Here is a 19,375-nt window from a genome sequence, read left to right as displayed (position 1 = left end):
AATAGAATTCAACATCATATCAAAAAAATAATACTCCACAACCAAGTAGGATTCATACCAGTTATGCAAGGATGGTTCAACATTAGGAAATCAATCAGCATAATCCACCACATAAATAAAAGCAAAGAATCACATGATCACCTCAATTGACATAAAAGACATTTGACAAAGTCCAGCACCCATTCCTGATAAAAACTCTCAATAAAATAGGTACAGAAAGGAAATTTCTCAACATAATAAAGGGCATCTATGCAAAACCAACAACCAACATCATTCTTAATGAAGAGAGGCTGAAAATATTTCCCTTGAGAACAGGAACAAGACAAGGATGCCCTTTATCACCACTCCTATTGAACATTGTGCTGGAAGTCCTAGCTAGAGCAATAAGGCAAGAAAAAGAAATAAAGGGCATCCAAATTGGTAATGAAGACGTTAAACTGTCCCTATTTGCAGATGATATGATACTATACATAGAAAATCCAAAAGACTCCACAAGAAAACTACTGGAACTAATAGAAAGATTCAGCAGAGTAGCACGATACAAGATAAACATACTAAAATCGGTTGAATTTCTATATACCAATAAAGACAATGATGAAAAGGAAATTAGGAAAACAATACCGTTTATAATAGCCCCTAAAAAAATAAAATACTTAGCAATAAATCTAACCAGGGATGTAAAAGACCTATACAAAGAAAACTGCAAAACACTACTGCAAGAAACCAAAAGAGATCTACATAAATGGAAAAACATACCATGCTCATGGAAAGGTAGACTTAACATTGTGAAAATGACAATTCTACCCAAAGCAATTTACAAATACAATGCAATCCCCATCCAAATACCAACAACATTCTTTAAAGAGATGGGAAAACTAATCATTAACTTTATATGGAAAGGGAAGAAGCCCCAGATAAGTAAAGCACTATTGAAAAAGAAGAATAAAGTAAGAGGACTCACACTACCTGACCTCAGAACCTACTATACAGCTATAGTAGTCAAAACAGCTTGGTACGGGTACGACGACAGATACATTGATCAATGGAACAGAATTTAGAATCCAGATGTAAATCAAACCATCTACAGCCACCTGATCCTCAACAAGGGCCCAAAGTCCATCAAATGGGGAAAAGACAGTCTTTTTAACAAATGGTGCTGCCAAAACTGAATGTCCATCTGCAAAAAAATGAAACAGGACCTATACCTCACACCATATACAAAAACTAATTCAAAATGGATCAAAGACCTAAATATAAAGTCAAAAACTATTAAGTTCATAGAAGAAAAAATAGGATAAACACTAGAGGCCCTAATACACGGCATTAACAAGATATAACGCATAACCAACAACACACAAACTCCAGAAGATAAGCTAGATAACTGGGATCTTCTAAAAATGAAACACTTATGCCCATCAAAAGACTTCACCAAAAGAGTAAAAAGAGAACCTACAGACTAGGAAAAAAAATTTTGGCTATTACAAACCAGACAAACGTCTAATCTCTAAAATATACAAAAAAATCCAACACCTCTGCAACAAAAAGACAAATAATCCAATTAATAAGTGGGCAAAGGAAATGAACAGACACTTCACCAAAGAAGACATTCAGATGCATGAGGAAATGCTCGCGATCACTAGCCATTAGAGAAATGCAAATTAAAACCACAATGAGATACCATCTCACCCCAGCATTACGGGCACGAATCAAAAACACTGCAAATAACAAATGTTGAAAGGGCTGCGGGGAGATCGGAACTCTTATGCACTGCTGGTGGGAATGCAAAATGATAAAACCATTTTGGAAAATGATATGGCGCTTCCTCAGAAAGCTAGAAAGAGACATACCATTTGATCCAGCAATCCCACCCCTAGGAATATATCCTAGAGAAATAAGAGTCATCACACGAATAGACCTAAGGAGACCCATGGTCATTGCAGCATTGTTCACGATAGCAAAAAGTTGGAAACAACCTAGACACCCATCAACAGATGAATGGATAAACAAACGATGGTACATACACACAATGATGTATTATGCAACAATAAAGAACAATGATGAATCTGCGAAGCATCTCACAACATCGATGAAACTGGAGGACATTATGCTGAGTGACATAAGTCAATCATAAAAGGACAAATATTGTATGAGACCACTACTGTAAAAACTCATGAAAAGGTCTGCGCACAAAAAGGAACACTCTTTGATAGTTAGGAGGGAGGGGGGTGGTGATGGAAAAACACTAAATGGACATAGGTAAGTGGTTAACTTTGGTGACGGGTAACACAATACACAATACTGGGGAAGCCAGCACAACTTGTAGAAGGCAAGGTCATGGAAGCTCCACAGACACATCCAAATTCCCTGAGAGACTGAACTGCTGGGCTGAGGGCTGTGGGGATCATGGTCTTGGGGAATATCTAGCTCAACTGGCATAACATAGTTTATAAAGAAAATGCTCTACATTCTACTTTCGTGAGTAGCGTCTGGGGTTTCAAAAGCCTGTGAGCAGCCATCTAAGATACTCCACTGGTCTCACCCCTTCGGGAGCAAGGGAGAATGAAGAGAAATAAACATACAAGGGAAAGATTAGTCCAAGGACTAATGGACCACAACTACCAAGGCCTCCACCAGACCAAGTCCAGAACAGCCAGATGATGCTCGGCTACCACCACTGACTGTTCTGACAGGGATCAAAATAGACAGTCCTCAACAGAGCTGGAGAAAAATGTAGGCACAATTCTAACTAACACAAAACATCAGACTTACTGGCCTGACAGAGACTGGAGAAACCCTGAGAGTATGGCCCCCGGATACCCTGTTAGCTCAGTAATGAAATCTCTCCCGAGGTTCATCCTTCAGCCAAAGACTAGACAGGCCCGTAAGACAAAATGCGACTAAAGGGGCACAACAGCCCAGGGACAAGGACTAGAAGGCAGAAGGGAACAGAAAAGCTGGTAATAGGGAACCCAAGGTTGAGAAGGGAGGGTGTTGACATGTCATGGGGTTGTTAACCAATGGCATAAAATATGTGTAATAATTGTTTAATGAGAAACTATTTCTTCTGTATACCTTCATCTAAAGTACAATTAAATAAATAAATAATAAAGATATAGGGGGGAAAAAATGGCTGATGATCTACTTCCACAAAATCAGTCACTGAAAACGCTGCGGAGCACAGTTCTACTCCAACACTCAGGGATCTCCGTGAGTCGGAATCAACTCGATGGCAACTGGTTTTAATTCCATGCTAATACATATTATCTTTAGTTGGAACTAAAAAAACCTAAAACCAAAAAACCAAACCCACTGCCACTGAGTCAATTCCGACTCACAGCAACACTACAGGACAGAGTACAACTGCCCCATGGTGTTTTCCGAGGAACAGCTCATAGATTCGACCTGCTGACCTTTTGGTTAATAGCCGAGCTCTTAACCACTCGGCCACCAGGGCTCCTTGCTGGAACTACAACTCACTTATCTCCTACTATTAGGGGAATCGTTATCCATGTAAATTAATTCTGAGGACAATTAAATCTATCATTTGAATTCATGAGCATTTTATAAAATTTTAACCATTTGCAAAATTTCTAAAACACTTAAGGTATTAATGTGTCGTCTCAAATAGGGTACCAAAAATAATTGTTACTTGTTTGTTTTTTTAATGGCAATGCATCAGTTTTATGAAAATCAGGCATGCCCTCAGGTCCTAACCAAGCATGCAGAGCTATTCGGATCTGTGCCAAATATATCAGATTTAGCTTTTATATTTAAACCTGCCTTTATAATTTTTCTGTCCTTTTTCTTATCACATGGCTTCCAACATCACTTAAAAGCTAATCCTTAAAATGGTGAGCTTGAGTTACTGGCATATCTGAGGATATGAAAGTAAAACATACTTTTTGAAATGATAATGTTTTTGTATTTACTAGGTGCATGGGATCAATATACTTAAGCAAGCTTTAAGGGAAAAAATTAATTCGTATTTCCTTAAATTGGTATTTCCTTACAGATAGATTTCCTGAGGCTTTAGATGTGATAACGGTTGCTGTACAAAATGTGTAGAGTTATATGTATGCATATATTTTCTCTATTGTAAATACAGAGAAAAAGACAGACAGACAGACACAGAGAGAGCAGAGGCACATTAAGAATACAGATGGTTTTGTAATTTACAAATGGCCTCTATGCTCATTCATCCTTTGTTTCCTGGCCTTGCCTATCATAGCAACTCCTATGAAAGCCTGGAAAGTCACTGTGAAAAACAAACAAACAAAAAACCGGAAGCTTGTAGAGAAACCGCAGGGTATCAGAAGTCGAAGGGAGGGAGCTGTGAAAAATAACAGTAACTTGAGAGCACTGTCATAGGTTTACGAAGGAGGCAGAAGTTGCAGGTGTAATGCGACATCCTGTCTCACAACACCCTCTCTCACAAAATCGGAGTAACTTTCTCTTTTGTTACACTACTTAAAAGTAATCTAAATTAACAGATACCTTAATTAAAAATGTGACTGTTAAGGTGGTCAAGGCTATCAGTAAGTATAAAGTCAGTCCCAGCTATCATTTACTTCCAACAGCTTCTAGATATCCTTTACATGGAGTGAGAAATTTGCCTGGGACAAAAACGTGAGGGCAATTTTGAACCAGGAATTAGGTGTTATTTGTATTTTTTTTTACCTAGCCCATATGAGGTGCTCAGTAAGAGTTTGTTAAGTGAATTTTCTTGATTATAACATTTCTTTACTTACGTGTCTAAAATATATGTCAAAAGAAACTTTCTAACCACTGCGCAGGAGGAAGTTGTGATGTTTATCTGCCACTGCTGACAAAAGTGAGAACCTGGCCCTAAACAGACTATTTCACTTCATCTGACTGTCACCCGAGTCACTTCACTGGAAGCACCACGTGCCTGATGGATAAAGCTATGACGTATGCCTGAAATAAAAAGATTTTCCCTCTGTGGAGAGGATTGTTACATGTCAGACAATGAAAGAAAAGCCAGTAAAAATTGTCTAAGCTACCAAAATGTACACCAGCCTTTTCAAGTAGAGGGGAGGATGGTGTAACACAAGGGACTTATCAGCTGACTTTCCAGAGAAACTACTTAATTTTCAATGATACATAATTCAATTAAAGAAAGGGAAAAATATATATATAAGATTAAGCAAGTAAGAAATACAAAAACCTAGAGTTTGTATAGACAAAAACCTAGAATACTTCAAATTAAAAAAAAAAAATGCTACCTATTCTAAAGGTGAAGACAGAGAACATAGAACATGGGGGGCATGGGGACAGTGCCACTGGAATTCTGTGATGATCTAACAATGGCCAAGAATGAGTTTAAAAGTCTTTAGACTCTAAAAATGACAAACATTTAGTCTTGGACTTTGTGACATTAGAAAAAAGAATAACATGCAGTTATATTTTAATCATTAGTTTTTTTTTTTTTACTTGTGTACATTTAATGTAATTTTTTATTAAAAGCTGTTATTCAATAAAATGCATCTTACAAATCAATACCATTTTAAATCAAAAAAATTCTGCATTTCCAAATCAGTTAGGGTGGTTTTTTTGAGGCTATAAAAGGATTTTTTTTTCCTGATTCTCCTTGCTCATGTGTTCCAGAGTCCCCAGGGTCTTGAAGTGGGCTAGTGGCGTGACTGACGGTAACAGGCACTGCCCTTCTGTCAGAGCCTGTGATGGATACTGTGTACGTGCAGAAAGGGTTTAGTGCGCAGGCCTTAGTTGCTCAAACCCTGCACATTCCCAAGAAAGGCCTGTTTTCAGGACTGGCCCTTGGCCAGCTCCTGGAAAATAAGCTCTGAGCCTTTGGAATACTCTGCCTAATAAAACTGTATTTGTACATCTGAGGCCCCAGGCCACACAGTGTCAGTTTTATCAATTTATGCTCACAAATGTGATTTATGGTGAATGCCTGTTTTTGCTCTGGGAAGCTGGAGTCAGTCACACAGGCGCTGCATACCTACATAACTGACTCCAATAAAAACCCTGGACACCAAGACTTGGGTGAGGTTTCCTTGGCAATATTTTGCAAGTGCTGTCACACACTGTTGCTGGGAGAATTAAGCATGTCCATTTGACTCCACTGGGAGAGGAAACCTGGAAGCTTGCACCGCGTTTCTCCTGGACCTTGCCCATGTGCCTTTTCCCTTTGCTGAGTTTCGTCTGTATCCTTTAGCTGTAATAATCACAACCATGAGGATAACAGCTTCTTCTGAGTCCTGTGAATCCTTCTAGTAAACCCTTGAGCTTGAGGGTGGTCTTGGGGACTCCCTTGTCTGGCATAGTTTCCAAGTCAATCCTGAAAGTCCTGCAAAGTTATTGCCGCCATTTCACAGAAGATAAAATTGAGACTCAGAAAGGTTAAGTAATTTGACTGGCTAGTTAGAAAAAATTTCAAATCTATCTGTTTTCTACTACATCATACTATAATGTTGTGGGCTATAAAGAATTTTTTAAGTAATCCTATAACTTAACTAACATTTGCAGCATTTCTTTTGGAAAATACATAATGCAATTTCATGAACTCTAAAAATATCTAGACTATATCTTTAAACTCAGTCCAACGAATATTCATTAACAGCTTTAGGTATATTTGTGTTCTAAAAGCTGGAATGTGGTATCAGAATCACCGAGAAAATTTTTTAAAATACACAGTGCCCCTTGCCTACTTACCAAAACCAAACTTGTTGCCATTAAGTCGATTTTGACTCTTAGCAACCCTGTAAGATAGAGCAGAACTGCCCTAGAGCGTTTACAAGGCTGTAATGTTTACAAAAGCGACTGCCACATCTTTTTCCCACAGAGCAGCTGGTGGGTTCAAACTGCCAACTTTCTGGTTAGCAGCCGGGCCGCTTAACCACTATGCCACCAGGGCTTCTTGCCTATTTACTACCTCCCACTAAAATAAACATTTCTAAGGTAATTCAATTATTCTAATTAGTTTTTATTTGGGAAGGGTAATCAGTATTTATTAAATACCATATTTTTAGACATTAAAATTATTAATCATATAAATTTTGTAATGGTTATTAATATTTCTTTGAATACTTAATAATTACATTTCTTAATACAGTTTCATAATCTATTTGAATAAAACTGATAGCTTTTTATTAATGTAAAATTGTGATCCACCTCCACGTAATCAGTTACATGCTAAAACAGACCATACCACAGGTTATGCATATATCTTTTTTTTTTTTAATTTTATGCTAAGGCACTTCTTTATTTACTAGAAATAATTACCTAATTTTATATTTTCTTGATAAGATGGCTGTGTAATGCAGAATTCTTATATTCCTTATCCAGAAGTCTTGGCAAGATTCTGTCTTTGGATTTAAAAGGTCCAGTTCAAATGTAACATTACCCAGAATGCACTTCAAAAACCAGAAATGTCAGTATGTCTGTTTTGAAAACCTTTTGTGAAACTACTGCCCTAACTAAATTGTCGTCTGCCAATTACTTAGAATTTGAAAGGATTCTGTGCGTACCGGACATTAAGAATTGAGAATACTGGAAATTTTAAATCAGTGACATAGGAAGTCAACACTAGAAGCTCATTTTAAATCAAATGACTATGGCTTTAAAAAACTGAGTTTAAAATTTTTCTTGGCCCAAATTTCATCATTTTAGGGCCAAATTCAGCTAAGCATTTGCAATTCTCATTTAAATCACCTAGCTGAAACTTACTGAAATCACCATTGTAGGTTGGTTTTCCCATAAGGATGGACTACTCCAAAAAGGATCAAGGAAAAAAAAAAATGGCTCACAGTGAATTATTCAAACTTTTTTCTTAGTTACTGAAATGAATTGGTTCACTAGAGATCATTTCAAATTCTGTGGTAATAATAAAGGAATGACTGCTTTTCAGCTGAAGGGCCTTTTTTTTTTCGTGCTGCATATCTAGCTGTGGTGCATTTTAATGAGAAATGATGACTGCATCAGCTTCTATCCAAGAAGCTGATTTCAGCATTCTGCTTAGATCTCCCACATGTCAATATCTAAAACTCTGTTCTTAAGAAGATCAATAACACGGATACATACTAACAAACGTGTTGTTAGAATAAGGAAATCAAACAGTTACAACTGTGCACACTAACTTCCCAAATAAGAAATCCAGAATTTACTAGATTCCTGGCCACATGTCGGTTTCCATTGGTTTCACTGACTCACAAAATCAAGAATATTCATATAGGAATATGTCTACCATTAACATGAATCATTTTAAATCTGAGTTTAAATGTGTCCTGTGTCCACATGAGTGCACTTTATAGCACAGGCTTCATTCTCCATTCACTTGTTACCAAAAGCAACATGTGGCTTCTTACAGTTTCATGACTGATACTGCCTGAGAAAAGTGAGTTTGCTTCTTGGCTGATCTTCAAAAATTCTGAGAAATCTTTCACTAAATTTCTCATTTGGTCACTGAGGGGGAAATGGTTTTAAAAAACAGATATCCTCATTGATTTTTTTTAAATGTAATTTATCAAATAAATGAAACATTTAGATAAATTCCAGATTTCCCTCACCATGAGCTCCAAAAGTATACTCCCTCATAGCTTACTCACTAATTAGCTCTACTGCAAAGTGACAAAACTTAAGAGGGCATAGTGAGTACTTCTGCTACACAGAATCATCACCTATCTCTAACACTTCTTTGCAAGACTAACTTCTACGCATGTATCAAAGAGGGCTCTGCTAACTTCAGGGCTTTGATGAATAAGAATAGTTGAGAGTCCTTATCATAAATGGATTCCACACAACTGAGAAAGACAGTGAGTGAGAGGGCCAGAAGAAAATGTTCTCTCTCATGTAGAAAAGTTAGTGGCATGGATAAATAAAAAATAAGGCAACTTTTATAAAAATTGCTGAAAATAAATTCTTCAGGGCTCAATGTGAATCAATAATTTCCATTTCTATCATACTGTTGTTTACCCAAAAACTATTGTTAACGAATAAGACTCGGGAGTTTGCCAAAGTGTCTTCCACAAAACAGCTCTCTTGAGATATTCCAGATCTGTAATTAAATAAGCTTGAAAAATTCTGAATACTTCATTCACCTCTTGGAAATGCATAATGAACACCAATATATAAAAGGCTTTGAAAAACCAACCATTAAAACTGTCTAATACTGTTTAACTAAGCACTTCCCAAATATATTTGGCCACAGACCCAACATCTAATTAAATAGTTTGGGAAATACTATCACATAACATAGGAGAAATATTACTCTGTCATTTAAAAAATGTTAGAAAATATTTACTATATTCTAGGCACCCTATAACAACAGGCACTCTGCTAGCAACTAAACAAAATATTGATTTATTTTTAGATGACTATTTTTTTTACCTTGACTTATAACAATTCTCTTTTACACAGCTCTGTGCTTAACAGTATTCTGTTGTTGTTGTTTTCCATTCCCATTTGTATTTTTTTCCTAGCAAGATGCAAAAGCCTAACAAACGTAAAGTAGTTATACAAGTTTCTGCCTCCATTCTATTCTTCAAATATAATAAATATTCTGTAAGTGATTCTTTAATAATAATAGCATGTTTGTTTTTAAACGAAATAACCATGATGGAAATAGAAATAACTACAGATTTGATGGACAAATCATAAAAACACTAGTCAGGTCATTAGTAAGGTCTTTTCAATCTAGGTTACAAAAATGTTCAGAAAGAAATCATTTTGGAGGAAGTCAGCTAGTAGGCTTTCTGCTAATTTCTGAGCGTGTCTGCAATGAGGGGGATTGATCTATACAAAGGCTTTAGTGAATGTCTCCCTCTTAAATTTAACACTGAATGACTTATCTTCCATTTAGTACTGACAAGGCATCAGTCACAAATTGGGATATCACTGATGTATAAACTACACTCAAGATTTTTATTGTTGTTATTTTTCTGTAATGGACTGAAGATAATCTATTTCTATTCTCATCCTTTCCTCCTCAGATTTCACTCTGATCTCTCACGATCACTGTGTTCCACTTGTGTTCTCACTTTGTCCTCCTTTCTTAAGCACATATACTTCATACGGTTTTAAGGAATGAAGGGTCAAATAAGGGGATACCACTGTGGTCAAGTAAAAGATAAAATTAACTGGTCTTTGCGATAATAAAAACCACGATCTTGATATCCAAACCAATTGTATCATGAAACAGATGTTATCAATCAATAAACATTGAACAGCTGTGTATGCTTAATGCACTAAATTAATACAAACTGCTGTCGAGCAGAGAGAGGGAGAGCAATGAGGTTTGGACCATTCTGGGATCTTGTTCATGGATATGTCCGAAAGTGATCCCTGAAAGTTAGAAGAGATTTACTTAGACCAAAGATACAAAGGAAGACATTCCTTGTGCTGAAAAAAAAAGAGGAAGGAATTCACTGAGTGTTGTAATGACACAGAGGGGAACCTGGCTGGAAAACAGTATAAGCTGGTGTTCAGAAGCCTGGGAAATACATATGAATAGAAAGATGGCTCTTGAAAGCCAAGAGCAGGAGTTAAAGGTTGGTATGGAGAAAACAACTGTCGCATTTAAAGGCTTCTAAACAGATAAATGATTATGATTATATTCATGCTTAAAGAATACAGGTACAAATGGACTTGATGGGTAAGAGCTGTTAACCAAGAATTTAAAAACACACTGGGTTACAGTAACGTCAAGGTAATCAGCGTTGACACAAGGAGGGATGATAATGTCAACACTGATTTCAAAGTAAAGTCAGGAGAGCTTCAGGAGAGGTGAAGAGGAAGACTGGCCATTTGAAATCTGAGACTTTCATCCTGGTACCTGGCTCAAATGATGTGATACTTAGACAAGGAAAAGCTGGGAAGGGAAGTTTCTTCTAAAGAGGAAACTATGGGTTGTTTTGATGTGTTGGATTGTAAATAATCAGGTGGAAATGTTCAGCATTCAAATATCACTGAACAGAAAACCGAGATTATGTCACAATAAAAGTGGGAAGACAAGTCTTACTAATAAAAAACACACTTCTTATTAGTCTTCCCTGGGGTACATGGAAGAAAAAGAAATGCAGGGAATGAAAAAGGGAAGACTACATGTCAATGCCTGGCTAACATTCCCTACTAAGTCAGTGGCAGCTATCTTAAGGCAAAGATTTATCTACTATGACCCAATCTACACAAAAGCAAATCTGTGCTGAGAATTACAAAATACTTCTACAATTGATGAAATTCCACTTATATGATCTTTTTTAAATGTTGCAGAGAGAAGTGATGGAGAATGTAGATGAAATAACCCAATATTTGCATAAGGATTTGACAGCCAATGTACATAATTTTCTGATTATTATGCTCAGCACTGGGCTCAAGCACTTCTCTTGAAAACCAGTATATTTTCAGTACTGTCCCTGGCAGACATCCCATTAGCAATTCCTCCCCATCCCAAACATTTCCAACTATTCTAGTCATGCCAGTTTAACCAATGCCCCTTAAGCCTTACATAAACATTGATTTACACTGAAATATATTCCTGGTCTGCCTCTCACTAGCTGTAAGTTACTTAAATTATCCAAGCCTCACTTTCTTTAGCTGTAAAATGTAAAACAGCAGACAAAATACCGATTTTGTCTTTGTTGCAAAGAGCAGACAGAGCAAAGAGACTGTGTTACTGGCTCAATAAACGTCATTAGTAGTATTACCTTAATCCATGAAATAAATGGAGTTTTAATATATAAGCTTCAATAAAGTTATACTTGTGTAAAATTGTGGTTATTTTAGGTCAGTGGTTTTAAAATTCATTTAACAATGACACATTTTTCAAAGAACATTTTATAGAGAAGAGCAAGAGTAGCTGTTATTTAAAAAGGGGATGCAAAAGCCCAGATCCTTATTCAGCGCTTCAGTTTCCTTCACACCCCTGCCCCCGCCACCTCAGCTTAAGGTAGGTTCCCAGGGCTCCAAGCAACATACTTAAAAAAAAAATCAGTATTTTCCCCCAATTCTTCTTTTCCCACAAGCCCTGTTATTTTTAGTGCCTGATTTTGCAGAATAGAATGATTTCTTTTGAAACACACATAGCGTTATAGCAGAAACACCTCAATTTTTGTGAATTTGGATTTTTTACATTTCACTTATGCAAGGGGACTCAGCTGTATTCTAAGAACTTCTCTTCTTTAGAATCTATTTCAGCATTCAGAACGTCATACCTAAATATTAACAACGTAAATGTGGACTAATTTTTTTAATTTAAAAAATCAATATTTTGGATAATAACTGATGTAACATATAATTATGCTGATCAAGTCCCCATTGCCAAGAGGAATATATTAACCTAGAGGTAAAAAAATAATCACTCTTTTCATCTTGACACTCTAAGGAGCACTTGATGGTTTCAAAATAACTGCATATTCCAAGATTTCTATAATGAGCATGTATTTCTTTCATAATAAAAATTGATCTTTCTAAGATGATGGGATTACTTCTGCACTCCTCCACCTCGCCCCACTCCAACATACACACACCTCATTTTTAAGGAAGTCAAAAGAAAACAAACACACTTTGGCAATCAAGTAGATTGTTTCTCTCCATGGCATCCCATGAGTTAGCAAATTACACACTGGAGCTCAGGTGGAATTGGGTCCCCAGAAAGTTTGTTTGATCCACCAGAGTGCTGTCGATTTTTTAAAGTGAATTCACTACTTTTCGAGTCAAAACCTTGCAATGTGCCACAGTCCCCATAGCTCCCTATTATCCTAAACAACTGCATTATGTCTCTCCTCTGAAAGCATCTGAGCATGTGACACAGTGAACAGGGCTATAACTTTGCTAGGCAATTTCTCATTCTGGATTAATATGAAATTCCATTGGAAGTGACATCACCAGATCAGGGGCTCTCTGAAGTATTTGAGTATCTCCATACTCACTCCTTTCATTAGGAAATTGTTCCTCAACTGCCAGAAGATCTTTAACCATTCAGTAATTCATTCAACATATATTTATTGAGGAATTATATTGTATTAGGCAGTACTAGGAGCCCTAGTGGTGCAACTGTTAAGTGCTCGGCTGCTAACTGAAAGGTTGACGGCTCAAACCCTCCCAGTGGCTTTGGGAGAAAGACTTGTCAACCTGCTCCTGTTTCTTTCAAGGAAACCCTATGAGGCAGTTCTACTCTGTCACATGGGGTAGCTATGAGTCAGAATCAACTCGACGGCACCCAACAATAGACAGTGTGCTAGAGGCTGGAGGAACTACAACAAATAGGCTAGATTTTCCACATCCAAGAAGCTCACAAGTAGATGGTCCAGTAAACAAACAGGCAATGACAATACAGTGTGACAGGTTTAGAAACACACAGCAGAATCATACCAGGGAAGAGAATGTCAGGGAAGGCTTCTCAGAGGAGAACTGAGCTTAGCAAAGACTGCAACGATGAGGGCCGACTAACTCTGAAGTGGGGAGACATGTAGGAGGGTAGGAAAAAGATGATATTCCAGGCAGCATATGCAAAGGCCCAGGAAGAAAAGGTGGTAGCACGGTGCTTTTGAGGAACTTTGGAGTACTATCATGAGCTGCACACTTGATGCTCTGAAACGTTTGGACAGGAAACCCCTTAAACAGGGGGTCATAATTCAAGAGATTCCAATCTATCCACGACTATGCAGAAGAGTGTCTATTCATACAATAAGGGGTATACATATGCAGGCAATGTTCCACTGCTATTCATAAGGTATTCACTGGCCAATTTCTTTTTTTCTTCAGAAGTAGTTTGCCAGGTCCTTCTTCCTAGTCTGTCTTAGTCTGGAAGCTATGCTGAAACCTGTCCACCATAGGTGACCCTGCTGGTATTTGAAATAACGGGGGCATAGCTTCCGGCATCACAGCAACACACAAGCCACACAGGACAGGAAACTGACAGATGTGTCAGTGTCTGCATTAACACAGTGGCTGCAACAATGGGCTCAAACATAGCAATGACTGTGGAACTGGCACAGGACTGGGCAGTGTTTCGTCCTGTTGTACAAAGGGTCACTATGAGTTGGAACAGACTCAACAGTGCTTAACATATGCAGGCAACTTAACATTCTGCCAAAGATAAAACAAGAAATCATGCAGTTGCACTCCCTGGTTGGGAAGCTCTCGATTTGGTAAACATTTTTTTATTCTCGTATCATTTCTAAAGGAAAGATGTTAATGTTATATTTTCGAGTGAAAAAAAGCAAGGTCTCAAACAGTATAATACAATCTTTGGAAAAACATAAATATATGAAATACATATATCTTATATGCATATAGAAACAAATTCTAAAAGAATTTTCTAATATACAAATAGAAGATGGAGGAATCGTTGGTTTCGGTCATGCTTATTTCTCTTTTTTTACAATAAACAATTTTTATTTATGTATTTTTAAACTCTTAGAGTTGTATCTTCACAATACTTTCCTTGTTTCATGCTTGCAATAAGGGAATCCCAGAGCAGTCTGTTATCAGGCCCATTGGGCTCTCCTTGCTCTTTCCTTGTCTTTGTTAACCACTGGCCCCAGGGACTCAACTTGCTTTCCTATCTCCTGTCAATAGCCCAGTAGCCTTCACACCCACTTTATCTTTAACTCCACATCTGATTCTAAGTGAGATAAAGAACCCAAATCCAGAATCTTTCTGGTTTTAATGAGTCAGTAAACTCAATAATGGAGAAATAAATAAAAAAAGAGACAGGAAATGACAGATAAGACAAAGCTTACAGAAGGAATAACTTCTGTATAATCTTACAAGTTGTGCACAATTGAGGCCTCTGGTTTATAGCTCTTGGTACACCCCTAAAATTGGCAGGCAGCAAAGGGTAGGAGCCTATGGTAGGCCCTGAACCACTGATGGTTGTTCAGTTATCCCAAAGAGTACAGGGATGTTCTAAGCATCACTGACAGACTGAATTAATCTTGCCATATATATGTCATAATTTTTCAAGCATATGTAGGTGCTATTAATAATCAAATTCATGTTTAACACTATTCAGGAATTCATAGTTGATCTTTTTCATTAAGTATTTCTCAATCAAAAGAGTAAAACTACAATTCTCACATACATATCTGCATAAATTGTGATGTTAAAAAGTGTCTGCCTGCTCAAAAAGGTTGAGAACATGGATGCAGAGAAAACACAGGTCTCAATAACATGAAAGAACAAGGTTTACGGGGTAGCTCCATCACTTAACTGGGTGAATTTGAGCATGATTCTTAAACTCTGAGCCTGTTTGCATGTGCAAAAGTGACTATAATAATAATTCCAGGAGCTTGCCCATTAGGGAAAATGGGGTTATCAGTCTTCCAACTGCCCATCTCTTTCCCCTCATTCCTCACCTGAAGTCCATCAAGACAAAATAGCAAACACTAGCAAGCACTTTGTCCCTCTGAGGACCTCCGAATAAAAGATCAATTTACTAGGCCACTGGCCAGCTCTGGCAAAATCACTCTTGGCATTTCCTCTCATCCACAGAAACGTAAGAAATGTACGCACGCACGCGCACAAAAAAAGATCCTCAATATTATTTACGTTTTTTAATAGCAGCTTATGAGAACAACCTTTGTGTTCAGAACAAAGTGTGATTCATTCTTGAGAAGTGTCAGACAGGAAATGATATATTAAGTTTTATCTACAACTTCAATAATTATTCTTGAAATATGTTCTCAACAGTTTAGATGAAATGGTAGTTAAATACATTTAAAAATAATCATGTATTATCTCTCCATAGGACTCTCACTTCCTTCAAATGGTAAAGTGAGTCTAGCTTACCTGAAATGACACTATTAATTGAACATTACAAATTGACAGGTACATTAAATCAAAACAGAGGAGGATTATTTTAATTTTAAATGTCTGACTGACATGTCAGAATGGAAAATGGGTAATAAATATCAGACTCTAATGTAGGTAATGAAACAACACCTACACATTTTTCTTTTCAGGAAAATGTTTTCTCTATCGTGAGCTACAAACCATAAATGGATTATCAACCTTTACTATACTAGAAAACCTTTTTATATACTGTATTGTAAACAGGCTTGTGAGAAGAGAAAGCAATCATGCTAGCAGTTATACAGGCTGTCTTTCTCCTTTTATAGGCTGTTCCACATTAGATATACAAGTTCTAGGAATGAAAACCAGGAACAAAAGAAAATACTATCCCTTAATAGGATTAACAGAAAAGGAAGCTTTAAGAACAACCATGGTACTTCCCTGGTACTTGTTCTTACATAGAAAACGAGTGTTATCTTAATTAGTTATTCATTCCAACCCCCAGGTCTTGCTCCTGGAAGTCTTAGACCTTCTTTCTCTATGTCTTGCTATATTAATACTGCTTCAATAATTTGCTAATAAAGAATCTTAGTGCAGTACTAACAGATTTTACAGTTTAAGTATACGGTTCAACCCCCTCTTTGTGCATGTAAGTAAACTGAGACCAAAAGAACTCAAGTATTTTATCCAACTCAGAAAGCTAGTTAGTTGAAAAGCCCACACGGAGCTTTCCCTGACTCCACACCTCTCTCGAGATGAACAGCAACAACGGTGTAACAGACAATTAAAGCAGATATCTACCTGATTGTGTGAGGAATATTTTCAATGGGCCACTTTAGGAGTAGTGTATTTCAACTGTTAAAATAATCCAAGAGGATATTAAATGGAGTAGCAGCATTAATTTAGTTGACTCTCCTCTAATTTGTTTTATTCCTAATTACAAAGACAATAGTATAGTAGTACTATAGGAAATGAAGATATACCGTAATTTATTCTCTCCCAGTAAAGTACATACTGACATAAGTGTACTGATTCACTGTTGTATTTTCAACTATCTAATCGAATCAATAGACCAACCCTGGGGTTTAGGAATTTTACATGTACATAAAAATAACCTGATACTTTTTTTAATTAAAGCTTCTTTGAAGAAAAGTAGAATGCAACACAAATCCTAAGTGTTTTAAAGGTTCACATTAATTTCAAGCTTTTAAAAAATGTATTTTTAGAAGAAAGCTTCTTTTGCAATTTATATGTTCTTAAACGTTGCCATTAGCTAACAGATATTTTGGAATGGGAGCAAGTATTAGATGTCAAGTCCTAATAGCAGGGAAGGTCAGAGGAGTCCCCCTAGGTTAAATTTCTGACAGTCCTCATACGTGGCCACTGCTCTTTTAAACCAGTGTCCCCAAGAGCTTAAAGGAAAAAATCCTAACTTAACACTTAAATACGCGGGCATATTTTAATGATTATCTTTCATTTTAACTCAGCTTCCTAAATACAAAATTGGGTTTGGGCTTTTTTCAAACTGTTAATAGTTTAATATTAAAATATGCATCTCATTTTTCCCTCAAAAGAGAAGGGCCATACACTCTAGCTACATATACCTCTCCAAATTCTTTCCTACCACTAAACGTGAAAATCAAAACACCATTCCTTAAAAAAAAAAAAAAAAACCATATGGAGAATTGGCAAACTGTATGTTTACATGTCAACCGTCAGAAAATATGGAAACGTGCAGTCCTAACGGACCAAGAAGATCATTACTTGAAATCAAACTATTTTGTGACACCTTATCTCCTTACGCATTTCACTTCATACCAAGTATTACAGCTTTGAAGCCACTTGACTATATCAACCCCAAAAATGCCTCAACAGCCACAATACTACTGTAGTCGAACACTTTAACATCAAGAGTGTAAGAGTTCTCACTGCCTGTGGTGTGGTCTTACAAACACTTGAATTAACCGTATTTCCCCTCCGCTATTTAAAATCGAGGGTACCTCAGGCTTGGGACGTGGCTAAAGAACAAAAACAACAACAACAAAAAATACCCAAACGCGGAACATGCTAAGAACAAAGGAAACACAAGCGTGTGAACAGGAAATGAAGCAAGTCTATACACATAAATACCTTTTGGGGCCGCCAACGTAGGTGAAAGTAAACGTGGAGTCTGCGAATCTGAAATCTGAAACAAAAAGTCCTGTTAAAAGCTACCGCTTGAGTGGATTTTTTTAACTCTGGTCATGATTTGGGCCCCATGTTTTTTGAGGAACCAAAGGAAGGCCTGGCTGGGCGGGTGGCAAGGGGCTAGAGAGCCGCGAGGTCCCCTCTACCCGCTTCGCGGGAGGGGAGGCTAAGCACCCCAGCCGAGTGCCGCGGGAGGCCGCCCCCCGCAACAAGTGCCGGGTGCCATGGCAACGGCGGGAATTTCCCGGTCCGGGCAGCCGGCAGCGGCCCCCGCCGGGCTCGCGACTGCAAAAGCAAGATCAGCTCCCTCTCCCGGGGGAGCAAAATGGACGAAAGGCGACCCCCAGGCAAGGGCGCTAGGCGCCTCGGGAGCCCCAGAAACCCCTTCTCTTTCCGAGGCAACGCATTTCCCGTCAGAGGGGGCTGCAGAGAGTCGAAGGGGTCGAAGATCGGCTAGCGCTTTTCCCCTGGGGGCCTCGGTGCCCAGCGCAGCCGGCGAGCGCAGCGCAACACAGAGGGCTCCATTCCCGGCCGCCGCCGCCGCCGCCACTCAGCCCATTGCGCAAACCCAGCGGGTCCAGCCAGCCCGGCTCGGCCGCTGCTTCTGGAAACGGGGAGTCGGCTTGGAGGCTCCCCGACATCTGCGGGAAGACACTAAAAATATAATGCACTGCCCCTCCGCCTAGACCCCCGCTCCGGCCACCCGGCCTCTGGCCTGGAAACTAGGGGCTGCCCCAGACGGGAGGGTGAGGGGAGGTGAGGCTGACGCCCCCACCCCTTTTGGCTCCTGCTCTCTTTGCAGCAGCTGTTGCCAAATGAACCCCGGAATAGGGACGTGCAACCCACTCCCAGCCACACACGTCGAGGTCAGCAAACTGGGAAGGGGGGTGGCAGGCGGGCCGAGGAAGCTGGCGCTGGGTCCGAGGCTGTGGAAAGGCGAGAACTCACCTGCAAACAAGCAGTCCTTCTCGGCTCTGGACTTCTGGATCACGACGTCGATATCCTTCTGAATTCGCTCTTGCCTTGAACACATCCCCATGAAATAAATCCCTGGAAAAGAAGCAGCCGCTATTTCTACCCCACCCCACCCCCTCGCACGCTTCCAGCTTTCGTAAATATTGTTAAAAATGAAACCTCTGGCCAAGGCAGGGGCTGAAGCTGAAGTGGTTTCGGAAGTGATCCCGGGTGAGAGAGGAGGAGGTGGAGGAGGTGGAGGGGGGGGAGGTCGGCTTTGCATTCCCAGATGTGACCGCCCAGCTGCTGCTCGCCGCTGCTGGATTCCAATTTCCTCTCCTCCTGACAATGGATGGTGATGACACCGAGTCTCACTTTCTCCCTCCCCCGCCCGAACCAACGGCCGTGAGGGGCTGACGGTGCTGGGGACAGCCGGAGAGCGATCACCGGCGGGGCGGCG

The 19,375-nt window shown here is 38.8% G+C and overlaps 2 protein-coding genes across 7 annotated transcripts in view; one reads left to right on the top strand and one right to left on the bottom strand.

Annotated features, from left to right (window-relative positions):
• PARP8 (poly(ADP-ribose) polymerase family member 8) overlaps positions 1–19,369 on the bottom strand; it is a 189,947-nt gene extending 170,578 nt beyond the window's left edge. For 5 of the 6 annotated variants that reach the window (XM_004380448.2, XM_023734967.1, XM_023734966.1 and 2 more), the window contains exons 1-2: positions 18,910–19,369; positions 17,905–17,959 (exon numbers count right to left, since the gene is read on the bottom strand). In XM_004380448.2, coding sequence (XP_004380505.1) covers positions 17,905–17,959; positions 18,910–19,198 — 344 coding nt within the window. In that variant the 5' untranslated portion in view covers positions 19,199–19,369. The remainder of the gene's footprint in view (positions 1–17,904; positions 17,960–18,909) is intronic. The other variant, XM_004380449.2, reaches the window with a different exon arrangement.
• Positions 17,696–18,894, top strand: LOC111821266 (myristoylated alanine-rich C-kinase substrate-like). Its single transcript, XM_023734970.1, has one exon. The coding sequence runs from the start codon at positions 18,186–18,188 to the stop codon at positions 18,645–18,647; it is 462 nt and encodes a 153-aa protein (XP_023590738.1). The 5' UTR covers positions 17,696–18,185; the 3' UTR covers positions 18,648–18,894.
• Positions 19,370–19,375: the final 6 nt, after the last annotated feature.

The sequence above is a fragment of the Trichechus manatus genome, unplaced genomic scaffold, assembly GCF_000243295.1.
Source record: "Trichechus manatus latirostris isolate Lorelei unplaced genomic scaffold, TriManLat1.0 scaffold00074, whole genome shotgun sequence".
NCBI lineage: Eukaryota > Metazoa > Chordata > Mammalia > Sirenia > Trichechidae > Trichechus > Trichechus manatus.
This window is presented reverse-complemented; position numbering and strand designations above follow the sequence as displayed.